The sequence below is a fragment of the Ranitomeya variabilis genome, chromosome 2, assembly GCF_051348905.1.
Source record: "Ranitomeya variabilis isolate aRanVar5 chromosome 2, aRanVar5.hap1, whole genome shotgun sequence".
In the NCBI taxonomy this organism is placed as follows: Eukaryota; Metazoa; Chordata; class Amphibia; order Anura; family Dendrobatidae; genus Ranitomeya; species Ranitomeya variabilis.
In genome coordinates this window covers 1,113,985,320-1,113,998,127 of record NC_135233.1, presented here as the reverse complement: position 1 = coordinate 1,113,998,127, position 12,808 = coordinate 1,113,985,320, and the positions used below count along the sequence as shown (strand labels likewise).

Below are 12,808 nucleotides of genomic sequence, written 5' to 3'. Positions count from 1 at the left end.
GATTCTGGGTGATGAGAGGAGACTGCTGGGAGATTATACAGTATACACCGGAGGATTCTGGGTGATGAGAGGAGACTGCTGGGAGATTATACAGTATACACTGGAGGATTCTGGGTGAGGAGAGGTGACTGCTGGGAGATTATACAGTATACACTGGAGGATTCTGGGTGATGAGAGGAGACTGCTGGGAGATTATACAGTATACACTGGAGGATTCTGGGTGATGAGAGGAGACTGCTGGGAGATTATACAGTATACACTGGAGGATTCTGGGTGATGAGAGGAGACTGCTGGGAGATTATACAGTGTTCACTGGAGGATTCTGGGTGATGAGAGGAGACTGCTGGGAGATTATACAGTATACACTGGAGGATTCTGGGTGATGAGAGGAGACTGCTGGGAGATATACAGTATACACTGGAGGATTCTGGGTGATGAGAGGAGACTGCTGGGAGATTATACAGTATACACTGGAGGATTCTGGGTGATGGGAGGAGACTGCTGGTAGATTATACAGTATACACTGGAGGATTCTGGGTGATGAGAGGAGACTGCAGGGAGATTATACAGTATACACTGGAGGATTCTGGGTGATGGGAGGAGACTGCTGGGAGATTATACAGTATACACTGGAGGATTCTGGGTGATGAGAGGAGACTGCTGGGAGATTATACAGTATACACTGGAGGATTCTGGGTGATGGGAGGAGACTGCTGGGAGATTATACAGTGTACACTGGAGGATTCTGGGTGATGAGAGGAGGCTGCTGGGAGATTATACAGTATACACTGGAGGATTCTGGGTGATGAGAGGAGGCTGCTGGGAGATTATACAGTGTACACTGGAGGATTCTGGGTGATGTTGGTATACAGCAGCTCCAGAATTATTTGGACAGTGACACAAGTTTTGGGATTTTAGCTGTTTACCAAAACGTTATATAATCAGTCTGGGATACCATTGCCGACTCTCAGCTTTAATTTGAGAGGATTTTTATCCTAATTGGAGAAAGGGTTTAGGAATTACAGCTTTATAATACAGAGCTGCCTTATTTAACCCTTTACTGACGTCGGACAAAATAGTGCGTCCGACGTCAGTACCCCCTCTTTGAGGTGGGCTCCGGCGGTGAGCCCACCTCAAAGCTACGACATGTCAGTTGTTTTGAACAGCTTACATGTGCCTGCAATAGGCGCAGGTGGAAACTCAATCCGCCCACACCTATTAACTAGTTAAATGCCGCTGTCAAACTCTTGACAGCAGCATTTAACAAGCGCTTCCGGCCACTGGGCCGGAAATGCACGCACTGCTGACCCCCGTCACGTGATCGTGGGTCGGGGGTCAGCGGTGCGTCGGCATGACAACTAGAGGTCTCCTGAAGACATCTATATTTGTTGATGCAGGATTGCTATGAGCGCCACCCTGTGGTCGGTGCTCATAGCAATGCTGTAATTCAGCTACATAGGGGCGATCTGAACTTCGCTCCTATGTAGCAGAGCAGATCAGGCTATGCCAGCTTCTAGCCTCCCATGGAGGCTATTGAAGCATGGCAAAAGTAAAAAAAAAATATATATATATATATATATATATATATATATATATATATATATATATATATATATATATATATATATATATATTCAAATCACCCCCCTTTCACCCCATTCAAAATATAACAATAAAAAAAAAAAAGTCAGACCTACACATATTTGGTATCACCGCATTCAGAATCGCCTGATCTATCAATAAAAAAAATTCACCTGATCGCTAAATGGTGTAACGAGAAAAAAATTCAAAACGCCAGAATTACCGTATTTTACGGACTATAAGACGCACTTTTTCCCCCCCAAAAAAGGGGGGAAAATGGGGGGTGCGTCTAATAGTCGCAATGCAGGCTTACCGTGGTGGCAGAGGTGCGGCGGCAGAGGTGCGGGGATGAGGAGGCGCAGTGAGCGGGGTCCCTTTCCCCGGTGAGGTGATGCAGCAGCCCGGTAATGCAGCAGAGGCGGGTGAATCCTGTTGTTACCGGTGGTGGCGGCCATCTTCCTGGGGCCGCGCGTGCGCAGGTGGAGCGCTCTGCTGCCCGGGGCTTCAGGAAAATGGCCGCGGGATGCCGCGCGTGCGCAGATGGGGATTGCGGCGGCCATTTTCCTGAAGCCGAGTTCGCATCTCGGCGCAATTTTTCTTTTTTTTTTTTTTTTGTCTTTAAGCATAGATTGGAATATTTTTTTTTTACCACTTAGATAACAAAGAACCTAGACATGTTTGGTGTCTATGAATTCATAATGACCCATATAATCACAATGGCAGGTCAGTTTTAAGATTTAGTGAACCTAGCAAAAAACAAACAAAAAACAAGTGTGGGATTGCACTTTTTTTTACAATTTCACCATACTTAGAATTATTTTCCCGTTTTCTAGCACCCGACATGGTAAAACCAATGGTGTTGTTCAAAAATACAACTTGTCCTACAAAAAAATAAGCCCTCACATGGCCATATTGACTGAAAAATAAAAAAGTTATGGCTCTGGGAAGGAGGGGAGTGAAAAACAAAAACGCAAAACCGAAAAAAGCTCTGGGAATTAAAGGTTAAAAGGGACCAAAGGTAATTGGACAATTATCTTAAAAGCTCTTTATGGAACTATTCCCTCAGTACTACATCATCAGTTAAGCAGGTAAAAGGTCTGGAGCTGATTTCAGGTGTGGTATTTGCATTTGGAAGCTGTTGCTGTAAACCCACAAAGCAGCTCTTAATGGAAGAGAAACAGACCAACTTTAGGTAGAAAACAGAAATCCGTCATAAAACAGAAATGTTAGGACCGGTCAAATCAAGAGTTTGATATATTCTGCAAAAAAAAGAGCACAGTGGTGAGCTTGGTAAGTCAAAAAAGCCTGGCGATCAACAGAAGACAACAGTGGTGGATGACCGCAAAATCCTTCACATGGTGAAGAAAAACCCCTTCACAACATCCCTCGCTCCTTTCCCAATTGAAGAACGCTCTCAAGGAAGTCTGTGTATCGGCATCTAAGTCTACTGTAAAGAGGAGCCTTCATAAGAGCAAATACCGAGGGTTTACCACAAGGTGAAAACCATTAATCTGCTTGAAAATAGGCCAAATCAGACTTTGCAAAAAAAAAAACCCTCAAAATAAGCCGCCCAGTTCTGGAAAAGCATTCTTTAGGCAGAGAAAACAAAGATCAGTCTGTACCAGAATGATGGAAGGAAGAAAGTATGGAGAAGGCTTGAAATGGCTCCTGAACCTTAGCACAGCACATCTTCTGTAACACATGGTGGAGCTGTGTGATGGTGCGTTCATGCATGGCTTCTAATTGCATCGGGTCACTAGTGGTTATTGATGATGTGACTGTAGACAGAAGCCGCCGTATTAATTCTGTGTGTACAGGGTGATAAGTTCTTCTCAGATTCAACCAAAAGCAGCAAGGATGATTGGACTGTGTGTCACAGGAAAGATGGACAATCATCCAAAACATCCTGCTAAAGCAAAGAAGTGGAATATTCTGCAGTGGCCGAGTCATTTCCAGATCTCCGCCCCATCGAGCCGCCTTTCACAAGCTGAAGACAAAACTGAAGGCAGAAAGATCAACAAACAAGCAACAACTGAAGTTTCTGCAGGAAAGGCTGCAAAGCCTCACACTGGAGAAAACCAGAGAGGGTGACTTCCATGTCCTCCAGACTTCAGGTCGTCATTGCTGTGAAGCAGGGGTGGGGAACGTCCGGCCAGCAATATCATTTGGTGCTGCCCGCAGCTTCCAAACTGCAGTGTCCAGCTGTTTACAGCTTAGTGGATGTGATTTCCAGAACTCCCATGCCTACTATGCATGCATGGACACCTCCGGCTTACCTGCGGATATGGACATGCGGTGCATCTTTCCAGACTGTAGCATGTCAATTTATGTAGCGGAGATGCTCAGTCTCTGCTGCGTAAATTTCCCATACACTTTCATTAGATGCGGGAACGTACAGTAGCTTACTATGCATGTGTACTAATTTAAATAATGGTGTACCTTATTTTAGCCAGAAGTACACCTATACTGCAGTTCTCGCAATCAGCTGATCACGACAACTGCAGTGCACGTGACCACTGAGCACTAGGCTATATCCGGTCACTAGCCAAGTTCTCACGATTAGCTGATCGCGGGAACTGCAGTGCACGTGACCGCCGAGGACTGGGTTATATCCGGTCACTAGCCAAGTTCTCACGATTAGCTGATCGCGGGAACTGCAGTGCACGTGACCGCCGAGGACTGGGTTATATCCGGTCACTAGCCAAGTTCTCACGATTAGCTGATCGCGAGAACTGCAGTGCACGTGACCGCCGAGGACTGGGTTATATCCGGTCACTAGCCAAGTTCTCACGATTAGCTGATCGCGAGAACTGCAGTGCATGTGACCGCCGAGGACTGGGTTATATCCGGTCACTAGCCAAGTTCTCACGATTAGCTGATCGCGAGAACTGCAGTGCACGTGACCGCCGAGGACTGGGTTATATCCGGTCACTAGCCAAGTTCTCACGATTAGCTGATCGCGAGAACTGCAGTGCACGTGACCGCCGAGGACTGGGTTATATCCGGTCACTAGCCAAGTTCTCACGATTAGCTGATCGCGAGAACTGCAGTGCACGTGACCGCCGAGGACTGGGTTATATCCGGTCACTAGCCAAGTTCTCACGATTAGCTGATCGCGAGAACTGCAGTGCACGTGACCGCCGAGGACTGGGTTATATCCGGTCACTAGCCAAGTTCTCACGATTAGCTGATCGCGAGAACTGCAGTGCACGTGACCGCCGAGGACTGGGTTATATCCGGTCACTAGCCAAGTTCTCACGATTAGCTGATCGCGAGAACTGCAGTGCACGTGACCGCCGAGGACTGTGTTATATCCGGTCACTAGCCAAGTTCTCACGATTAGCTGATCGCGAGAACTGCAGTGCACGTGACCGCCGAGGACTGTGTTATATCCGGTCACTAGCCAAGTTCTCACGATTAGCTGATCGCGAGAACTGCAGTGCACGTGACCGCCGAGGACTGTGTTATATCCGGTCACTAGCCAAGTTCTCACGATTAGCTGATCGCGAGAACTGCAGTGCACGTGACCGCCGAGGACTGTGTTATATCCGGTCACTAGCCAAGTTCTCACGATTAGCTGATCGCGAGAACTGCAGTGCACGTGACCGCCGAGGACTGTGTTATATCCGGTCACTAGCCAAGTTCTCACGATTAGCTGATCGCGAGAACTGCAGTGCACGTGACCGCCGAGGACTGGGTTATATCCGGTCACTAGCCAAGTTCTCACGATTAGCTGATCGCGAGAACTGCAGTGCACGTGACCGCCGAGGACTGTGTTATATCCGGTCACTAGCCAAGTTCTCACGATTAGCTGATCGCGAGAACTGCAGTGCACGTGACCGCCGAGGACTGTGTTATATCCGGTCACTAGCCAAGTTCTCACGATTAGCTGATCGCGAGAACTGCAGTGCACGTGACCGCCGAGGACTGTGTTATATCCGGTCACTAGCCAAGTTCTCACGATTAGCTGATCGCGAGAACTGCAGTGCACGTGACCGCCGAGGACTGTGTTATATCCGGTCACTAGCCAAGTTCTCACGATTAGCTGATCGCGAGAACTGCAGTGCACGTGACCGCCGAGGACTGTGTTATATCCGGTCACTAGCCAAGTTCTCACGATTAGCTGATTGCGAGAACTGCAGTGCACGTGACCACCTTGGACCAAATTTTCTCCAGTCACCAGCTTCAATCTCAGCTGTGTTCTGGATGTCCGGTTGAATGGTGGCATAATGCCACCGTTCAGCCAAAGGCATCCAGATGTAGCAGAGCTGGACTCGTCATGGGTCAGTATGTATCTTCTTGGCGGACATGTAAGGAATATTGTTGCTTTTTTTATTTTAATTCTCTTCCAGGAAACAAGGGCTTATGGTTTAATTGTTTAATTAAGATTATTAAAGGAGTCTGTGTCATTATTAATTAATTAATAATTTTTATAATAATAGTTTTTATTTATATAGCGCCAACATATTCCGCAGCACTTTACAATTAAGCGGGGACATGTACAAACAATAAATTTGGTACGAGCTAAGACAATTTAAACAGTGACATTAGGGGAGAGGTCCCTGCTCGCAAGCTTACAATCTACAAGGAAATGGGGGGACACAATAGGAGAAAAGTGCTCGTTATTTCAGGTCTGGCAATTATAATACATAGGGATTTATATATATGAGGCATCATGATTACTTGCTAATCCCGCCCCCTGCACTGTAGCTCCACCCCCACCACATCACCACACATAATCCAGCCCCCCACCCCATCACCACACAATCCGGCCCCCCCCACCGCATTACCACACACAATCCCACCCCCCACCGCATTACCACACACAATCCGCCTCCCCACCGCATTACCACACATAATCTCGCCCCCCCACCGCATCACCACACATAATCCCGCCCCCCACATACCATATGAGGCTCCGTCCCCACACATTACCACTTGAGGCTCCGTCCGCCACCACAGTACCACACGAATCCAGTTTGCTTTTGATTTTACACTGTGAATAAAATGTATTAGTATTATTCTGATTTTTAATTATTATTATTATTATTAACTTCATTTTAAGTTAATTTACCACCTGCGTAAGCGCTATTGAATGTTGTCATTGTTTACTTTAGTTTAATCACCAGCAGCGTTAATTAGATAGCAATGAGCGTGCCGAGCGTTAGCTGGCTGGAAACATCTAGTTTTCATATAAAGCTGCATGATCCGGTCATCAGCCCGTGTGTTTAAGTGCAATAGTCAAGTATCAAGTGCAGTTATCGTGTGCATGGAGGGTGTGGAGACAGATGAATAGTAGGGTGCTGATTCAGAGTAATATTTGGAAGGAGGGAACAGGGCAAAGTTAGTTTACCGAGTAGTTGGTGTGGTAGGCTTGTTTGAAGAGATGGGTTTTTAAAGCTCGCTTGAATAGGTCGGGGCTAGGTATCAGCCTGATCGTCTGGGGAAGTGCATTCCAGAGAGCTGGCGCAGCACGAGAAGTCTTGGAGACGGAGGTGCGAGGTTCGGATTACAGGGGATGTTAGTCTTACGTCATTTGTAGAACGGAGGGCACGTGTAGGGCGATAGACAGAGATGAGAGAGGAGATATAAGGAGGTGCAGAACTATGGAGGGCTTTGTGGGTGAGAGAGATGAGTTTATAATGGACCCTGTAGCGAATGGGTAGCCAGTGTAATGACTGGCACAAGATGGAGGCATCGGTGAAGCGGCTGGACAGAAATATGACCCTGGCTGCCGCATTCAAGATGGATTGGAGAGGAGAAAGTTTGGTAAGAGGGAGACCGATCAGAAGAGAGTTGCAGTAGTCCAGACGGGAATGAATAAGAGCGACAGTAAGAGTCTAAGGCTACTTTCACACTAGCGTCGTGCAAGTGCTTGCAGGATGCGTTTTTTCTCCATTGACTTGCATTAGCGACGCGGTGCGACGCTTTGCCACACGTCACAACTGTCGTGCGACGGTTGCGTCGGACCGTCGCCACCAAAAAAACGTTTTTTGGTGCGTCGTTCCCGTCTTTTCCGACAGCGCATGTGCGGCCGGAACTCCGCCCCCGCCTCCCCGCACCTCACTATGGGGCAGCGGATGCGTTGAAAAACAGCATCCGCTGCCCCCGTTGTGTGGCGCATTCACTGCTAGCGTCGGTACGTCGCAACGACGCAATTCGTCGTGCGTCGTCTGACGCTAGTGTGAAAGTAGCCTTAGCATTTTTAACGGTGAGAAAAGGTGGGATTCTGGAGATGTTTTTAAGATGCAGGTGACAGAGCATCCTGCACTGCCTGTCAGATCGCTGATCTGACACAAAGTAAAAAAAAAAAGTAAAAAAAAAACTACACTGTATAAAAATATTTTTTTTAAAATCCTAAATAAAGAAAAAAAATATTGCTCCAATAAATACATTTCTTTATGTAAATAATAATAAAAAAAAGTAAACATATTTAGTATCACCGCATCTGTCCCACTAGTTAACCCCTTCAGTGAGGAAAAAAAAGGCAAAAAAACAATGCGTTATCATCATACTGCCGAACAAAAGGTGGAATAACATGCAATCAAAAAGACGGATATAAATAAACATGGTACCGCTAAAAACGTCATCTTGTCCTGCAAAAAACGAGCCGCCATACAGCGTCATTAGTGAAAAAATAAAAGTTATAGTCCTCAGAATAAAGCTATGCAAAAATAATTATTTTTTTTATATAAAATAGTTTTTATTGTATAAAAGCTCCAAAACATTAAAAAAGATATAAATGAGGTATCGCTGTAATCGTACTGACCCGAAGAATAAAACTGCTTTATCCATTTTACCAAACGCAATTCATGAATTGTACCTCACAAAAATCGGAATAAAAAGCGATCAAAAAATGTCATGTGCCCAAAAATATTACCAATAAAAACGTCAAGTAGTCCTGCAAAAAACAAGACCTCACGTGACTCTGTGGACCAAAATATGAAAAAATTATAGCTCTTAAAATGTGATGACGCAAAAACTATTTTTTGCAATAAAAAGCGTCTTTTAGTGTGTAACAGCTGCCAATCATAAAAATCTGCTAAAAAACCCGCTATGAATAGTAAATCAAATCCCCCCTATATTACCCCTTAGTTAGGGAAAAATAATGATATAGAAAAATGTATTTCTATTTTCCTATTAGGGTTGGGGCTAAAGTTAGGGTTAGGGGTGTGTCAGGGTTAGGGGTGTGCTTAGGGTTATGGTTGGGATTAGGGTTAGGGGTGTGCTTAGGGTTATGGTTGGGATTAGGGTTAGGGGTGGGTTGGGTGGGATTAAGGTTAGGAGTGTGGTTAGGGTTGGGATTAGGGTTAGAATTGGGGGTTTCCACTGTTTAGGCACATCAGGGGCTCTCCAAACGCGACATGGCGTCCTATCTCAATTCCAGCCAATTCTGCGTTGAAAAAGTAAAACAGTGCTCCTTCCCTTCCGAGCTCTCCTGTGCGCCCAAACAGGGGTTTGCCCCAACATATGGGGTATCAGCGTACTTAGGACAAATTGGACAACAAGTTTGGGGTTCAATTTCTCTTGGGAAAATAAAAATTTTGGGGCTAAAAAATCATTTTTGTGGGAAAAAAAAAGATTTTTTTATTTTCACGGCTCTGCGTTATAAACTGTAGTGAAACACTTGGGGTTTAAAGTTCTCACAACACATCTAGATAAGTTCCTTTGGGGGTCTAGTTATCAATATTGGGTCACTTGTGGGAGGTTACTACTGTTTAGGCACATCAGGGGTTCTGCAAACGCAACGTGACGCCCGCAGGCCATTTCATCTGAGTCTACATTCCAAACGGCGCTCCTTCCCTTCCAAGCTCTGCCATGTGCCCAAACGGTGGTTTCCCCCCACATATCGGGTATCGGCGTACTCAGGACATATTGAACAACAACTTTTGGGGTCCAATTTCTTCGGTTACCGTTGGGAAAATGCAAAACTGGGGGCTAAAATATCTTTTTGGTGGGAAATTTTTTATTTTTTATTTTCATGGCTCTGCATTATAAACTGTAGTGAAACACTTGGGGGTTCAAGGTGCACACCACACATCTAGATAAGATCCTTAGGGGGTTTACTTTCCAAAATGGTGTCACTTGTGGGGGGTTTCCACTGTTTAGGCACATTAGGGGTTCTCCAAACGTGACATGACGTCCTATCTCAATTCCAACCAATTTTTAATTGTACAGTCAAACGGTGCCCCTTCACTTCCGAGCTCTGCCATGCGCCCAAACAGTGGTTTACCCCCACATATGGGTTATCGGCGTACTGAGGACAAATTGTATAACAACTTTTGGGGTCCAATTTCTCCTGTTACCATTGGTGAAGTAAAACAAATTGGATTTGAAGTAAATTTTTTGTCTAAAAAAAAAAAAGGTTAAATGTTCATTTTTATTTATTTATTTATTTTTTTAACCATTCCAAAAATTCCTGTGAAACACCTGAAGGGTTAATAAACTTCTTGAATGTGGCTTTGAGCATTTTGAGGGGTACAGTTTTTAGAATGGTGTCACACTTGGATATTTTCTATCCTATAGACCCCTCAAAGTGACTTCAAATGTGATGTGGTCACTATAAATCAGAATCACTGGGATCCGTTGAAGCATTCCAGAGTTATAACCTCATAAAGGGACAGTGGACAGAATTGTAAAAATTGGCCGGGTCATTAACATGCAAACCACCCTTGGGGGTTAAAGTAGAACATTTTCTTTATGATAAAGTTGATTCTCCCTATTACTTTTCAACCCATGAAATGAGGTGAATTTGTAGAAAAATGGCTGCAATTCCTAAACCTTTCACAGGAGATTTTTGTTTAACCCCTTTAATAAAACCTGAATGTCTCCACTTCAATTACTTCTCAGTTGTTTTATTTTAAAGATTGCAAAATAGTGACCTGCAGAGCTGAAATCATGAGGATTCCTCACTGGCTAATGATTTCTGCACCTAACTGTATGTTTGTCAGGTTCCTGTCAGGTGTCAGGATGCCGCTGTCTATTTCTCCATGGAGGAGTGGGAGTACATGGAAGGACAGAAGGATCAGTACCAGGACGTCAGGATGAAAAATGACCCAACGAGGAGCGACCAGGACAAAAGCAACATGACTGCAAGAATATTACTCCTCGCCCTGGAGATAATCGACTTGTTAAAGGGAAAGGTGAGAGTCTCCCATGAGATCACTGTGATCTCTACTAATATAACAGGACTGAAAAGATGGATAGAATCTGTGGTGATCGGCGTCTGTCACTGTACACAGGAGCACACGGTGGTGAAGAAGACGTCCGGTGACCGTGTGACCCCCTGTATGTCCGGAGGACGGAGCAAGATCCAGAGCCCCATCACAGAACCCCTGCACTCCCCGACACCTGAGAAGAAGGTCCTAGAACTGGCCAACAAGATCACTGAGCTGCTGACCGGAGAGGTGACTGCTGGGAGACTACACTGGGGGATTCTGGGTGATGAGGAGAGGAGACTGCTGGGAGATTACACTGGGGGATTCTGGGTCATGAGCGGAGACTGCTGGGAGATTATACCGTATTCACTTGAGGATTCTGGGTGAGGAGAGGAGACTGCTGGGAGATTATACAGTATACACTGGAGGATTCTGGGTGATGAGAGGAGACTGCTGGGAGATTATACAGTATACACTGGAGGATTCTGGGTGATGAGAGGTGACTGCTGGGATATTATACAGTATACACTGGAGGATTCTGGGTGATGAGAGGAGACTGCTGGGAGATTATACAGTATACACTGGAGGATTCTGGGTGATAAGAAGAGACTGCTAGGAGATTATACAGTGTACACTGGGGGATTTTGGGTAATGAGTGGAGACTGCTGGGAGATTATACAGTATACACTGGAGGATTCTGGGTGATGAGAGGAGACTGCTGGGAGATAATACAGTATACACTGGAGGATTCTGGGTGATGAGAGGAGACTGCTGGGAGATAATACAGTATACACTGGAGGATTCTGGGTGATGAGAGGAGACTGCTGGGAGATTATACAGTATACTCTGGAGGATTCTGGGTGATGAGAGGAGACTGCTGGGAGATTATACAGTATACACTGGAGGATTCTGGGTGATGAGAGGAGACTGCTGGGAGATAATACAGTATACACTGGAGGATTCTGGGTGATGAGAGGAGACTGCTGGGGATTATACAGTATACACTGGAGGATTCTGGGTGTTGAGCGAAGAGGAGACTGCTGGGAGATTATACAGTGTACTCTGGAGGATTCTGGGTGATGAGCGGAGAGGAGACTGCTGGGAGATTATACAGTATACACTGGAGGATTCTGGTTGAGGAGAGGAGACTGCTGGGAGATTATACAGTATACACTGGAGGGTTCTGGAAGATGAGCTGAGAGGAGACTGCTGGGAGATTATACAGTATACACTGGAGGATTCTGGTTATTGAGCGGAGAGGAGACTACTGGGAGATTATACAGTATACGCTGGAGGATTCTAGGTGATGAGAGGAGACTGCTGGGAGATTATACAGTATGCACTGGAGGATTCTGGGTGATGAGGGGAGACTGCTGGGAGATTGTACAGTATGCACTGGAGGATTCTGGGTAATGTCGTTCTCTTTGGTTGTCAGGTTGCTGTCAGGTGTCAGGACGTCACTCTCTATTTCTCCATGGAGGAGTGGGATTATGTAGAAGGACACTGGGAGCAGTATAAGGACGTTGTGGTGGAGGAGCACCGGCCTCTTGTATCACCAGGTAAGAGAAGACTTCAGTCATTTTTTGGTGGAATTTTTTTTCGTCAAAACTGGCAGATACAATACAGCCTCACTACTGTCCCAGGCTGTGCATGCTCGTGTCTGTAATTACCGGTTAGCATAATTATTGCCTTTTGATTCTTTGTGTGAATGTGCACTGATGTGTAATTTATACATTCTCGTATATCCTTACATTAGACTGCCTCAGTCTTAAGATGGGACCAGGAACCTTTGGCTTCAAAATCATGAAAGAGGAGCAGGTTTTCTCTGGGTTATGGTCTGGAAGTCCACGGGTCTCCTGATTGTTAATAACATTTCAGACACCGTTACTTTGGAAGCAAGAACCATAGGAGGATGGATCCTATATTCTGCATCTTCTGTTCCCCTTTTGATCGGGGAATTTGCATTGGATTCCATGACATTTCTTGTACATCCTCCACCCTGTATCAGAGGTGGGATATGGATGGACCTTTATATGTTAAGTTGTTGTTTAAAAAAATATATATTTATT

The 12,808-nt window shown here is 45.4% G+C and overlaps 1 protein-coding gene across 2 annotated transcripts in view; it reads left to right on the top strand.

The window, feature by feature from the left end:
• The window catches only part of LOC143808875 (uncharacterized), a 135,285-nt gene that overhangs the window by 118,555 nt on the left and 3,922 nt on the right, over positions 1-12,808 (top strand). For both annotated transcript variants that reach the window (XM_077292025.1, XM_077292024.1), the window contains 3 exons: positions 10,533-10,724; positions 10,824-10,988; positions 12,175-12,298. In XM_077292025.1, the coding sequence (XP_077148140.1) occupies positions 10,533-10,724; positions 10,824-10,988; positions 12,175-12,298 (481 nt within the window). The remainder of the gene's footprint in view (positions 1-10,532; positions 10,725-10,823; positions 10,989-12,174; positions 12,299-12,808) is intronic.